General features: G+C 38.1%; 2 protein-coding genes across 10 annotated transcripts in view; one reads left to right on the top strand and one right to left on the bottom strand.

Moving 5' to 3' along the window:
- Positions 1-4,891, top strand: part of KMT2E (lysine methyltransferase 2E (inactive)) — an 83,750-nt gene extending 78,859 nt beyond the window's left edge. For all 4 annotated transcript variants that reach the window (XM_081146516.1, XM_081146518.1, XM_081146517.1 and 1 more), the window contains 5 exons: positions 199-482; positions 1,328-1,416; positions 1,526-1,651; positions 1,809-1,906; positions 2,645-4,891. In XM_081146516.1, coding sequence (XP_081002642.1) covers positions 199-482; positions 1,328-1,416; positions 1,526-1,651; positions 1,809-1,906; positions 2,645-4,147 — 2,100 coding nt within the window. In that variant the 3' untranslated portion in view covers positions 4,148-4,891. The remainder of the gene's footprint in view (positions 1-198; positions 483-1,327; positions 1,417-1,525; positions 1,652-1,808; positions 1,907-2,644) is intronic.
- A 750-nt stretch (positions 4,892-5,641) lies between these two features.
- SRPK2 (SRSF protein kinase 2) overlaps positions 5,642-14,364 on the bottom strand; it is a 227,665-nt gene continuing 218,942 nt past the window's right edge. For all 6 annotated transcript variants that reach the window (XM_081146521.1, XM_081146524.1, XM_081146520.1 and 3 more), the window contains one exon: positions 5,642-9,019. In XM_081146521.1, the coding sequence (XP_081002647.1) occupies positions 8,835-9,019 (185 nt within the window). In that variant the 3' untranslated portion in view covers positions 5,642-8,834. The remainder of the gene's footprint in view (positions 9,020-14,364) is intronic.

The raw sequence follows: 14,364 nt of genomic DNA, 5'->3' as shown, positions 1-14,364 counted from the left end.
GATTAAATGACATAATGTCTGTAAATCATTAAATGCAATGCCTAGTATATAGTAGGCATTTGATAATTATTATTTGCTCAGAATCATTATTTTACATAATTTTCCTAATATATAGTAATTTTCTTTAGAAAAAAGAATAGATTGATTCTGACATATAAAACAAGAATAAAAGATTTGCTTTTCCTTACCTTTCTTAAGGTTTCTCTATTAGAATACCGTAAAAGACAACGTGAAGCAAGGAAAAGTGGCTCTAAGACAGAACACTTTCCGCTGGTTAGTGTATCACCTCATGCAAGTGGAAACTTGAACAATGGTGATGGGTGTACCAACAGGAGTGAAAATGGGGAGCAGGTAGAAAGCACTGCTGGCCTACCTTTACCAACATCAGCTACAGGTTATAATGCTTCCTCAGAAGAAACCAGCAATAACTGTCCTGTTAAGGAAGTTTCTGCCACTGAGAAGAATGAACCAGAAGTTCAATGGTAAGCCTGTTTAAAAACCTAACGGGTAACTTTAGAACTATAAGTAGTATACCTTATAATTAAAATAGTCTTCGTTGTTTGTGAAGATTTGAAGTATGCTATTCTGAAAAGAACAAGGTTTTGTTAATGAACTATCTTCCTGTTCGTTGTTCTCCCAAGACTAAGCAAATAAAGGTTTGTGGACATACTTTTGTAAAACCCTCTGTGCTGATGAGTTGTAAACCAGCTATATATTTGCCTGTGTTAAAGGTCCATTGTGGTTACTCCTTGATAGTTTTCACATAAATATTCCTCTCCAAAGAACCTTTATCATAGTCAACATCCTCCAATTTCTTTACCAGTTACCTTGAAAGAATCACCAAGTACAGTGTTTCTTCAGTAGGATAAGCAGCTGGATATAGGATGGGTCTTGGCAAAGGGCAGGAGGCCACAATGACGTTGCTCCTTGGTCCCCTTGCCCCTGAGAGCTTCCTGCTAACCTTACAATCTGGACACAAGGTAATTTGCAAAGGGTATATTTGGTACCTTTGGTAACCTGAAGTGACATTTTGAATGCTAATATACGACCCTCCAACTCCCACCTCATTTTCACCAAGAAATTACTTAAGACAAAGGAATAGAGTCCAATTGAGTACTTTAAATAAATGAGAATAAAATTTGTTTTGAAAGCTGTAAGGAAAAGGAAAAAAACAAAACAAAAACCTGTTTTCAAACCTTAATACCAAAATGGTTTCCCAAAAGAACAAAGTCTTGCTCTGAGAGGGCATGTTTTGACCATCAAAGGACAAAGAATAATCTGGCTAGCAGTAGCTTCTTTGAATTGATGATATGATTTTATTTGAAAGGACTGCCTCAACTTCAGTGGAACAGGTGAGAGAAAGGAGTTACCAGAGAGCTTTACTTCTCAGCGATCACCGAAAAGATAAAGATATTGGTAAGTGAACTTGTTCCTTTACCAAAAAGTGGAGTCAGCTAATCACTCTGCACCCTTGTTCTTTGCAGTTCTAATGTTCTCTTTGGGTCTGCTTCTGCTTCATCTCTAGGGGGAGAATCACCATGTGTCCCATGTTCACCGAGTCATGTTCAGTCTTCACCTTCATCTCATTCAAATCACATTCCCCAGTTGCAACCCAAGGGCCCAGTCCCTTCATTCAGTGAACTTATGGAAGGTCAGTAAGCAGATGACCTGTCATACCTTTTTGAATGAGAAAGGAGAGAGCCTTTATAAAAAGCTTGAATAGTAGTGTGCATTGCTTTGTAGTGTTAGTAAAAGGCAATATATATCATGGAATTTTGCACTTACTATATGTTTCTTCTGCTTTACAGATCCTGATCCTGAAAATCTAGAACCCATGACTACAAATGAATGTCCATCCCCAGATACTTCTCAAAATGCTTGTAAAAGCCCTTCAAAAATGAGCAAGGTAATAACATTGATCTTTGAACATGGTCATTCAGAAAAGTGGATGGTAATGTGGACACAGACTTTTCTGCATCAAATACCAGTTTGTGATTTCTGGACACTTTGACCAACCTTTCTTATGTGCTAAATGCACTTCAATAGCTCAGCTTACATTTTTTCCAAGCATTCCACCCCTAATTCTGATCATCTAATGTGGCAGTAACTTTGGAAACTAAAGATAAGGAATCTAAGATTGACTTCCTTTTTCTTTGTCCTTAAAGAACATCATATATATTGTAGTGTTGTGTACTTGGATCATTTATATGAGTAATGTAAGAGGTGTTACAACCAGAGCAGTTTTGAGGAAGCAACTTTATTTACCCAAACCAATTTATCATTAGGTTGGATGTAGAGATTGCAGTCACGGAATTGAAACTTGCTAAGTGTTTAGGGTTATTAGAGTTCTTTCAGAGTAGGGATCAAAAACAGGTTTCATTTCTTAGGGGGGGGGGGAAAGCAGATTAAAGATTATTATTTCCTTAACTTGTCTTCAATGAAAATTCAGGGAATTCAGTTTAAGGTTATTATCAGAATTCCTTGAACCACCATGCCTCTATAATTGACTCCTCAAACCAATCTTATTCCCTACCCCTTTTTAAAATTAATATTTAAATAACATTAAATACAATATAACAAGCCTCAATATAAATATATAAAATGTTTCTTAAATTTATAGTTTATATGATTTTTCTTTTCATAGCCTAGTTCACCAGGACCTGTAATTCCTGTTCAGCCACATGGGAAAATACTCACAAAACCAGATTCCCAGTGGGAAGCAACAAGTATTGTGTCAGAAGCTGAGAATGGTGTTCACCTGAAAACAGAACTCCAACAAAAACAGCTATTAAATAACACCCAAGCACTTTCAAAGAATCATCCTCAGCCACTCGTTCGTAATTCGTCTGAGCAACTTCCACAAAAGCTGCCTTCTGCACCAGTGAAGTTGCACTGTCCTCCATCACCTCACATAGAAAATCCTCCAAAGTCATCGACGCCTCACACGCCTGTCCAGCATGGTTATCTTTCACCAAAGCCTCCTTCACAGCAGCTAGGATCTCCTTACAGGCCTCACCATTCACAGTCACCTCAAGTTGGAACACCTCAGCGAGAGCCTCAGAGAAACTTTTATCCAGCAGCACAGAATCTTCAGGCCAATACTCAGCAGGCAACTTCTGGAACGTTATTTACACAGACACCCTCAGGACAATCTTCAGCAACATACAGTCAGTTTAACCAACAAAGTCTGAACAGCGCAGCACCACCCCCTCCACCACCTCCGCCTCCTTCTTCATCTTATTATCAAAACCAGCAGCCCTCTGCAAACTTTCAAAATTATAATCAGCTTAAAGGTAGTCTTTCCCAACAAACTGTGTTTACATCAGGACCAAATCAAGCACTTCCTGGCGCCACAAGCCAACAAACAGTTCCAGGACACCACGTTACTCCAGGGCATTTTTTGCCTTCTCAGAACCCTACTATTCACCATCCAACTTCTGCTACTGTCGTTCCACCCCCTCCTCCACCACCACCTGCTCCAGGACCACACCTTGTACAACAGCCGAGTTCCCATCAGCAACACTCTGTGGCACATGTAGTAGGGCCTGTTCACGCTGTCACCCCTGGGTCGCATATTCATGCTCAAACAGCTGGACACCATTTGCCACCACCCCCTCCACCTCCTGGTCCTGCCCCTCATCACCATCCACCACCCCATCCTTCTACAGGACTACAAAGTCTACAAGCACAACACCAGCATGTTGTAAATTCAGCACCACCACCACCACCACCACCTCCACCTTCCAGTGCTTTGGCTTCTGGGCATCACACCACATCAGCTCAAGCCTTACACCATCCACCTCATCAAGGACCTCCACTTTTTCCTTCAAGTGCTCATCCAGCTGTACCACCGTATCCCTCGCAAGCTACACATCACACCACTTTGGGACCGGGAGCCCAACACCAGCCTTCTGGAACAGGGCCACATTGTCCATTACCAGTCGCAGGTCCTCATCTCCAGCCCCAAGGACCAAACAGTATTCCAACACCTGCTTCAGGGTTCTGTCCTCATCCTGGCTCTGTGGCTCTGCCACATGGGGTTCAAGGACCTCAGCAGGCATCTCCAGTGCCTGGACAGATTCCAATTCACAGAGCACAGGTGCCACCAACATTTCAGAACAATTACCATGGTTCAGGGTGGCATTAAAATGGACTCCCAAAACATTTTTTAAAATGTTCTGTAAGATAAACTGTATATTTCATATGTACCTATTAAGGTACTTTTTAAAGCTTGTACATGAAACTTTGTATTAAAGAAAAACAAACAAAAAAACCAGTGCTCTTTCATTGTATCGTTCCCATTTTTGCTTTTTAAAAATGTGCTATTAAGCCAGTATTAGGTATCTTTATTTGTAAGTGAACATTCCAGCTGTTTTCTGGCAGTAGAACTGATGCTACATGATCTTTAAATTTTATTGTTGCAGTTAAATTCATTTAGTGAATGTTTTCTGTATTATTTTATACATATGCATTAAGTACAGAGCTAAGCAATGGCACTATGAGGATTTTCATTTTTTTCCTGTCAGCAGTTCTGTGAGTGCATCTTAGATATAAAAAAATGCAATACAGATTTTTATAGTTTGGTGTGGACATGGCTCATTTTGTTTCATTGGTTATTTGCAAGCAAAATGTAATTTAATGTATAGATGATTTTTAATGTCTCCTGACAAACTGTAAATACTGCATTTCTTTTGCATATAAAATTGCTTACAGCTTTTCTCATTTGATATATAGCATTGTACATATTACAAGTCTTTGCAAAACTGTGTGATCTTTGTGAAAGTAGTACAGTATATGGCCTTTAATTTCTTTTTTATTTTAAATATACTGTCACATTGAAGCACTGGTTGGGCATTTTAATTCATGTTAATAAATCACAATTATGTCCATTTTACCAAATTGTCCTGTACAACTTCTGAGATTGGGGTCTGTTTAAGCAAGTGCTTTTAAAAAGAATTTTTTTTTAATATAGTTTATATAAGGAGCCTCCCATTTTCTTTAGCAACTACTACCTCAGGTGGACTGTAGCAAGCATCAAGACACAGTGAGTGTTCCTGTAATGCTCTGCTTGTTACTGTTCAGGAGCAGGAGCCATAGGAAACTTGGTTATATAAATGCTCTGTACACTACTTATATCTGACCTCACACAGACTAAACCCATTGCACAGTTACAGATTGTAATTTACAACTATTTGACAATGTGGAGTATTTGTCTAAACACACAGGAACATCTAATTTGTACATTTTAAAACAAGACTAAAATGTCCTGTTGATTAATCAAAATTGTTTGAAAACCTTAAATTAACATTTACTGTCTCGCTATGGAATTTTAAAAATTTGTTTTGGGTGTACACAACTAAAGGAAAAAGGCATATTCTTAGATCTCTCAAGTGAAATGAAAATGGCCTCATGAGTAAACACTTTACTGCTGAAATATAAAATGCTAGTTATTTTGGAAAAATAAAAAATTCTTATACTTTTGTCCTCTACTTCTCAGGAGGATTAATTAAGTACAACCAATAGTAATGACACTATTTGTCAACACTTTTCCATCATTAACATAATTTGGCACAGTATAAAATTCTGTGTATTCGAGAAAAACAAACAGACTAAAATGACTAAGATTTGGCAGTACTGTAAGTCATGTTTTACACTTTTAATTTCCATTTCCTTTTGAAAATTAGCTAATAATAGTACATTAACACAGCTGCGTTTAGAGATCAATCCTAATCAGCTTCAAGTTTTAAAAGAACTTAGGTCAACTTTACCATCCTTGCCTTTATGAACAAAATTCTACTTTACCAAAAGAAATAGTTGTCCAAGAAGAAATGGCTTTACATTATCCATCCGGATAGTTTCAAACACTAGAACACAAAGTTAACTAAGCATAGTGAAATACCAATATTCATCTCTTCAAAGGATTTTTAATTCCTCATAGATTGCCTACTAAATAAATAATGCATACAGAATCATTTCTTTTAACTGCAGAATCTTATATAATTATTTGACTCCATAATGAAGAATACATACACTCTCAAATACTGTCCTTTACCAAAATTTCGTTCAGTTAAAAAAACTAATGGAAGAAAAAAGTGGAATTTAAGAATTAATTTCAACTGTAGATAAAAACTGAGCTCTCTACCCCAGCAGAAACCAGTAGAAACAGTAGTTATGTTAACTAGTTATATATGATGCAGGTATAGGAAGAAGCAAAGTTAGTAAATTAGTTTTCACCTTAAAAAATGTATGTTTTGAAGCTCTTATATCGACCTTTTCTCTGCCTTTGGGAAGTTCTAATTTCCAGACAGCCAGCTTCTGAATCTGCTATAATCACATACGTGATCCACTGCTTGTCATTTTTCCATGAAGACTTTACATGGACTAGAGAAAAAGATAGAACATTCAACTAAAATCATTGAGCTGGCTGTAGTGTTTTGCATAACCAGCAGTTCTTTAGCTTATATGCCACCAAGGATCTGCTAAAAACCACACTGTACCTAATACAAATGTATATTCCTTACAGAACAATTGTTTTGTTTTTTAAATCCTCACGTAAGGATATGTTTCTACTTGATTTGAGAAAGAGAGAAACATCTATCGGTTACCTCCCGTGTGCACCCGACCGGGGATTGCACCCACAACCTAAGTAAGTGTCCTGACCAGGAATCGAACCCGCAACCTTTTGGTGTATGGCATGATGCTCCAACCAACTAAGCTGCCAGGGCAAGAAAATTCTTTTTTACATTATAAACTAATTAGGCTATTTTATCATAAGGAACAAATCCTTAAAAATTCATAATCTAGTTAATTTTCTAACAACCAAAACTGCATTAGATAAATTTCATTCAAGTGTGCTATAGCCCTGGTAAAAATTCTTATGGCTCCTACAGAAATGATGGATAGCATCACTGGTCTATAGCCACCATCTGTCATAGAACCTACATGGTAACCGATAGCCTCATCAGAAAAACTCAGAAGCACATTTCATAAATGAATGGTATGTTCCACCTCACAGTGATATGTAATATAATGCTCATGCCAAACAGGATTATGTGTATTGTTCCCTCATAGTGAATACTGTTGAAAAAAATCTGCAATGCTCAAAGTATAGGTAATGTTTTCCATAAAACATAAATGAAAAAGGATCACTGAAATTCTACGTATTAAATCTATACTATAGCATCTTCTCTAAATCCATATTCTATACCCTTACAAAACAATGAATGATTTCCTTGTATAAAGCCTTAATTCATGTTACGGAAGAACTACATTTCCTGCAACAGGAATGATGACATTCCCTTTAGTTTTGGATACTACACTCAAAGGATAGCAAATGTTTGTTGATTCTATTGATTCAAATATAGGCCAATGATCAAGGCAATGTCTGGAAAAAAAACCCCAAAAACACTTTAATTTTTAAAACAACTGCAAGCACCTCAAACAATGGGTTATTGTTACAACACTTGTTCTCTTTTCACAATCTAGTTATTGCAAAGGCATACGGATGAATGTTAATAGACAAAGTCAAGGAAAAGGAGGCACCTTAATGTAAAATTAAAAAAAAACACCTGGTATTCAATCCAATGACTTCTAAAAGAGGCTAAATATCCTCTATATATTACATTCTAAAATTGTATTGCCTACTATGGTTTGTGTCCTGGATTCTACAATTTTAAGGAAATGCATAAACAAAATTGTGTGCAACCTGCAAAGGGAAAATCATTTTCTCAACTTCAATGCACAGAAAAACAATAAAAAAGCTAGTAAAATTTGTTGTAGTCACATAAAAATGCCCATGGAATGAACACGATCACTGTTACCTCTGAGTTGTTAGTATACTGTCCATTGCACTGCAAACTGTATATACCGTACCTTGGTTCTAGACAAACACAAGCAAGATTTTCCAAAAATATATTTTTTCATTTCACACACTGAATATCTTTCTCTTGTCCAGTTTAATCTGTGTAGACTTTAACTTACAGTGTTTGGAGGAGGCAACACCACATGGTACAGGGCCATCACATTTTTAAAGGGAAACTGCTGTTTTTCCTTAAAAGTACTTTTAAAATACACAAAAATAGGAAGGGGAATGCTAAACTATAATATGTACTTTAGAATGGGAAGTATGTTTTTCTTTCTCTAAGTGCCATATTGGGAATGACATAACCCAGAGCCACTTTGTTTAAGTTCCAAAGAAAAAGTATTATTATTATAGAATGAAGTTTGTACAATTCCCTGGAGCTAAGTCCACTACATGCAACTTAGGCTACAAAGCACTCAAGACTTGGTAGCTTTTCTGAAATTGGAGTTCCCATCCTATATTTAATGGAAATTAACATTTACAGGGTGCATTTACATACACTATAATACAGGAATGATGTCCCTTTGCCAGAAGATAAAATTGTACATTTCCTTGCTATTTCTTGGTTCCAACTTGATAATTTCTTAAGATTGTAAATTATATAGTATTCGGCTAAAATATTTCTTCATAAATAGTTACAAAACCTGCCAAAACACAAGGGGGAAAGTATTTTTCGTTCAAAAAAACTGACATTTGAATGTCACACAACACAAGAAACAATGCTTAGAGACATGTTATTGTTTCCAGAAGAAAGTGTGTCAGTAAACTACTAAGCTGAAGACAAAAGACTACCCTTCCCCAGGATCACAGTGCACAAAAGCAAAATGTCAAACAACAGTACCTCAAAGCAAAATAAAGGTCTGAGGATGAAGCCAGCTCACTTGTAATCCTGTTAAAAGAATGCGAGTCACCGTTTAGGTCCAATGTACTGGAAAACATTTGCTAGCTCAGAATGCTATATTTGTAGAATCTGCTAAGAATTCAACCAAGGATGCCGAAGGCATTCGCCAGCTGAGGCTCGTTTTTCTGGAACCATTTCTAACATCGGAATCAGGAAATCTGTAAACTGTGCAGCATCTTCATGGGGCCACCCATACTTTTCCACAAGTACATCAAAGAGACTCCAGGGCTTCAGCTTGGTGATGTGCCGCAGTTCTCCTACAGGGAAAAACAGGCACTGTCAAGAAAGCTCCAAATTTGCATTTCCCACTGTTGGTCCAGGCAGGTTCTTTTCAATGAAGCAGGTACTTACCTGCTCAACACTATGCAACAACAAAGAAGGCCAGCTTTTCTCTTCAAGAATAATTAAACGTATACGTGAGTGTGTCATATTTCAAGTAAGCTTGGCAAATACAAACAAGCATTAATTTAACAGGGACTAGTTCACGCACATCAATTCTAGGTTTCTTTAAATAAGGAGAACCTGCTGAGTGCACCCAGGACGTTTTAATTTGCAGAATTAATGGAAGCACTCCCACTCCAACTTGGTATTTTTTTGCAACTTGCAAATTTGCTTAGAAAAAGCTTTAAAATACACACTATTTAAACTCCTTGGACCACTATTTTGCATGTTACCACACAAAGAAAAAGGAATCTTTTCCTCTCGAACAGCGCTATTGGAGAGAACTTCCTGATGGTGGAGATACACTTCATCTATACTGCCCAATAGGGTAGATGCTAGCTGTATGCGGTTTCTAAGTACTTGAAATGTGGCTAAGGAATTAAAGTTTTAATTCATTTAAATGTAAATAGCCACAAGTAGCTAGTGCTACTATACTAGACGGCACACAGCTCTAGATGCCAACCTGAATCAAATACCATTCATTTCTATATATTTGTTGTAAAATCTAAGATAGATATCAAGGCATCAATTTATAAACCTTGAAGTTACTCTTTAAAATGTGCTGGCTGCAGTATAGATACAAGTAGCCCTGACTGACACAACAGAATGACTAACAAGCTAGTAAATGGTCTATAACTATAAAAGCCTTTTTAATAATAAGTTATTCTTAAGCCAAACTGCCCTAGGATAACTTCCATTATGAATAACTTGTTTTCTCTACCTGTTAGAAATTTTCACAGGACACCCCACCCTTGCCCTTAGAGAGGCCTCCATGGGTGCCCCTCAGTGTCATGGGTGCAGCTCCCACAGAGAAGCTGCACTCCATCCCTCACACCCTCTCAGACCCAGAGCAAGCCAGAGTCCTGCATCTGGCTTGGAGAGGAGGCTTGCAAGCGCCCAATGGGCACACCTCATGCAAGGCCAATTTCTCCTCTTTTGCTTATCATGGTTTAACCAACACGGTGAATTTTCTCATGATATGCATTAATAGACACCAGTTCTGTGCTTACAGGTCTTCTTAGGAGGCTTCATCTGTTCCACCCACTTATTCAACTCAATTTAGAAACATACTCTTCCTCTTTCCTTAATCATAAAGAAAATAAAAGAACATCACAGAAAATTACTAACACAAAAGGAAAAATGACCTGTAATCCCACCCCACAGGGACTTTTTCTTTTGGCCTATATGCTTTCAATGTACATTCTTACAAATTGCTATATCTACAGAATTGTAATCATGATGTGCACAGAACTGTGAATTAAAAAATCTTTACAGACTATTTCTTTTTAAAGAGGTTGGTGTAAAAACTAAGCTCTGGCACCAGTGTGAGGACTGCAGATGGAGTTAAGCATGGCTTCCCGCTGCAGGTCAGGTTTATTTTTACAAGGGAAGAGGACCTGCCATCTTAGGGGAGGCTAAGGACCTGCCTTCCTTAAACTGTAGAAGAAAACAAAGTGTTCATGAGAACAGAGTCTGAACAATCACCGAACATCCCCTTTAACCCAGAAATTCCAGTTTTAGGAATCCAGCCTAAGGAAATAAACCCTGGAACATACTCCCATCCTCAGATAGGCTCACTGCAAAATTATTTATACTGCAATATTTCAAATGCTCAGTAATATGAGAGTGGCAGTTAAAAACAAACCAATCACACCATGGTACACCCATTTGATGAATATTTAATACTACTTAATAACATGGGGTAATTATATGGTAAATATTTGGTAGCAAAAGAACAGATGTGAAAACTATGTTCTACATATGACCACAAGAGTGATCTTCAAAGTGCCCATAAGGATACAAAGCGGGTGCCCCCCCCACACCAGCTTCATTATAAGGTTGTTTCTCTTTCTGTATTTTCTACAATGCAGCGCTACTGAATTTATAATGACTGCTGATCTCACCCAAGCAAGGGAAAGCACTCAAAAAGCTCACACGTAACATGCTAAAACAAGCTCTCTGGGAAGGGGAGAGAGCTCTATTTCCATTTATCTATTCTGACTTGGAATAAATATCTTCCAGGTTTGGGAATGAATGCTACTACCAAGCAGCACCATCTGCCCAGAACAACAAAGACATAGAGCCTTGAGGATGCCAGTTTTTATTCTAAAATCCATCAAGAGGCATGCAAGTATGTGCAATCTTCGAAGATAGGGTTTACCCCAAATTTGACTTAAAGTGTGCATAACAGTGATGAAAACAATTCAGTGCTGAAAGACTATAAAAAACTATTTATTCAGCCCTAACTAGCATCACTATAAACTGGTAAAAATATTCCCAAACAGCCTATAATATCTAACATACTTTAACCAAGTAAATCGCACACAAAAAACTGTATTTGTAAACATGCTATCTATAACAGGACAATATGCAAAATAATCCTAAACACCAACAAGTATTGAATACATAATAACATTGCAATAAAACAGAATACAGAATTGCCTCTAAACAGAAAATGTGGATTATGTAGATAGGTGGGAAAAATACATGATGCAAAAACCCTATGACTATATGTCCACATTCTTACATTTAACTCAATGATAAGAAATGCTGTCTTATAACTAGTTGATAAAGGTTACTTAAAAACAAATCCTAAGCTCCCAAACTTGTATATCTACTGCTAGTAGAAATGCCAAGTACAGGCTCATCTGCGGAGTCAGGGACTCGAGTCCATTTACCAGATACAGCCCTCCATATAACACACAAGAAACAGCCACCTGCACTACCAGCACTTATTGTAAAATAAGAGAAGTGGCTCCCCTCACAAGTTAAAAGAATTTTTTGCCTTGAAAAGTTTTTCTCTTAGGAAAATATATCATGTTTTGCTAAAACATATTTTGCAAGTAACTAGGCACTTACACTGTGACAGTCTTCGCTTTTTAAACCATGCCCAGCCTTTCTCCCTTCCTCAGCATCAGCTCTCACACATAAGCGTGCAAACAAGAGACCAGTGAAGCTACTTACTAGATGGGTGCCCTGCCGCCAGTGCTACACTCAGCAGCCCAGGCCTGCCGGCCACTCTGGGGGAGAATCAGCTTGAGAGGGCCACAGAAAAAAGACGGGCAACAAGCCCTTGGGAGAGCTCCTTCTGTGGAGTAAAGGCTTTGGGATTGCGACTGTATCTGCCAGTCCCAGGTTGTTAGATTACTTTTTAAGGAAAAAAGTTAAGTACTTCCATTATATATCTCTTAATTATTAAGTGAAATATATTATTCTGTCCATAAAAGAATATTATTCCAGAATTAAACATACAAATACAGGAGGTTTTGCACCACACAATGAAACTATGAAGGCAAGTCCTGGTCCTGTATTTCAGTGAATACTGGTGACCAGGAAAAAAGGACATACATGAAATGCACTATATTTCAACAGCACACAGAAAGGAAGCCTATCGAGTGCTTCATTAGTCCAGAGAAAGACACGAAGCACAAGAAATCTGAAATATTCCTACAAAGTGCCTGCAGGTGAGACACCTGAGTTCAAAGTCTGTTAAACCCTCTCCCTCTCACACAAATTAACAAAATGGATCACACACCTAAGTGTAAGACCTAAACAAAATTCTCAGGAGAAAACATTAAATCCTTGTGTCCCTGAAGTAGGCAGGTTCTTAGATGTGGAATCAAAAGCACAAGTAACAAAAGAAAAAGCAGAAAACTGGACTTCATGAAAAGGAAAACCTCTGTATTTCAACTATCACACACGCGCATTCCTATGTCCATACAAACACCTGTGCATTAATGTTCATAGAAACATTCGTAACAGCCAAAAAGTGAACCAACCCGAGTGTCCATCAATGGATGGAGAAACCAAACACGGCGCATCCACACATACAAGAAGTGAGCCACAGGCAGTCCATGAAAGAAGCCACACGAAAGCCCACATACTGGGCGATTCCATTTATGTGGAATGTCCAGAACAGGCAAACTCAAAAAGGAAAGCAGATTAGTGGTTGCTGGTGCTAAGGGGGAGAAGACCAAGTGAGTGTGAATGCGCACAGGTTGTCTTTCTGAGATGATGAAAATGTTCTGAAATTAGACAGTGGTGGCAGCTGTACAACTCTGTGACTATACTAAAAACCACTGAATTGTACACTTTAAAGGGTGAATTGTACAATACATAGATTGTATCTCAATAAAGCTAGTTATAAAAAGCTGGTACAACGTATACAATAAAATAACTTCAAAAGTATTCCAATGTGTGTTAATGCACATAGTAAAAATAAGCATTTCACTAATTAGTAAATCACAATAAATGAGGAATAAATGGGATGAAGTATAATACAATTTACTTGAACCTATTATAGCAACAGTTTCTTTTTTGCATCATATGCTCAATTTCAAAATTAAATGATTAAAATAGTAACTCAAACCTATGCTCAGCTGTGGCTGTGGTTTGTTATTTTCCTTTACCCGGAGTTCTGTGTCACTACAGTTTGTCTCCAGGGCACAGCATCATCACTGTCACATCCTCTGTCCTCCACAACGGCTCTAGCTGGGGCGGGGGAGGCTTTATCATGCAGCCTCCAAATGGGGACCTAAGTGAGAGGGAAAGAGGGTGCTACTAGTAATTATGCCAGGACAACAGGTGGGGTGTCACTAAGACTGTCCCAGGCAAAGTGGAACATACTGTCACCAAGCTTCTAGTTCACACAAGCTTCCATCCAAAACAAAGACTGGATACAGGTTAATTTTTTAAACTTTATAACTAAATACTGACTTAGTCCTGGCTGGTGTGGCTCAGTGGTTGGAGCGTTGACCCGTGCACCAGAGGGTTGCAGATTTGACTCCCAGTCAAAGGCACATGCCTGGGTTGCAGGTTTGTTCCCCAGGGTGGTGCTGGTCAGGGTACACGTGGGAGGCAACTAATTAATGTGTCTCTCTCACATCGATGTTTCTTTCTTTCTACCCCTCTCTCTCCCTCCCTCCCTCCCTTCCACTCTAACTAAAAGCAATGGAAAAATATCCTTGGGTGAGGATTTAAAAAAATAACATACTGACTTAAATTACTCTTCACCTGGCACTGCCTAATCCAGGTTCTGGGGATCGAGCAGTAAGCCAGACAGACAAAGCCCTGCTCTCACAGAGCTCTGCTACTGAGAGAAGAGCTTACCAGTGAGAAGAAAAATCAGACTTTTTATAACTTAGAATTAATGTTTAAGAAG

This window comes from Miniopterus schreibersii, assembly GCF_964146895.1.
Source record: "Miniopterus schreibersii genome assembly, chromosome: 9".
Taxonomy (NCBI): Eukaryota; Metazoa; Chordata; class Mammalia; order Chiroptera; family Miniopteridae; genus Miniopterus; species Miniopterus schreibersii.
This window is presented reverse-complemented; position numbering and strand designations above follow the sequence as displayed.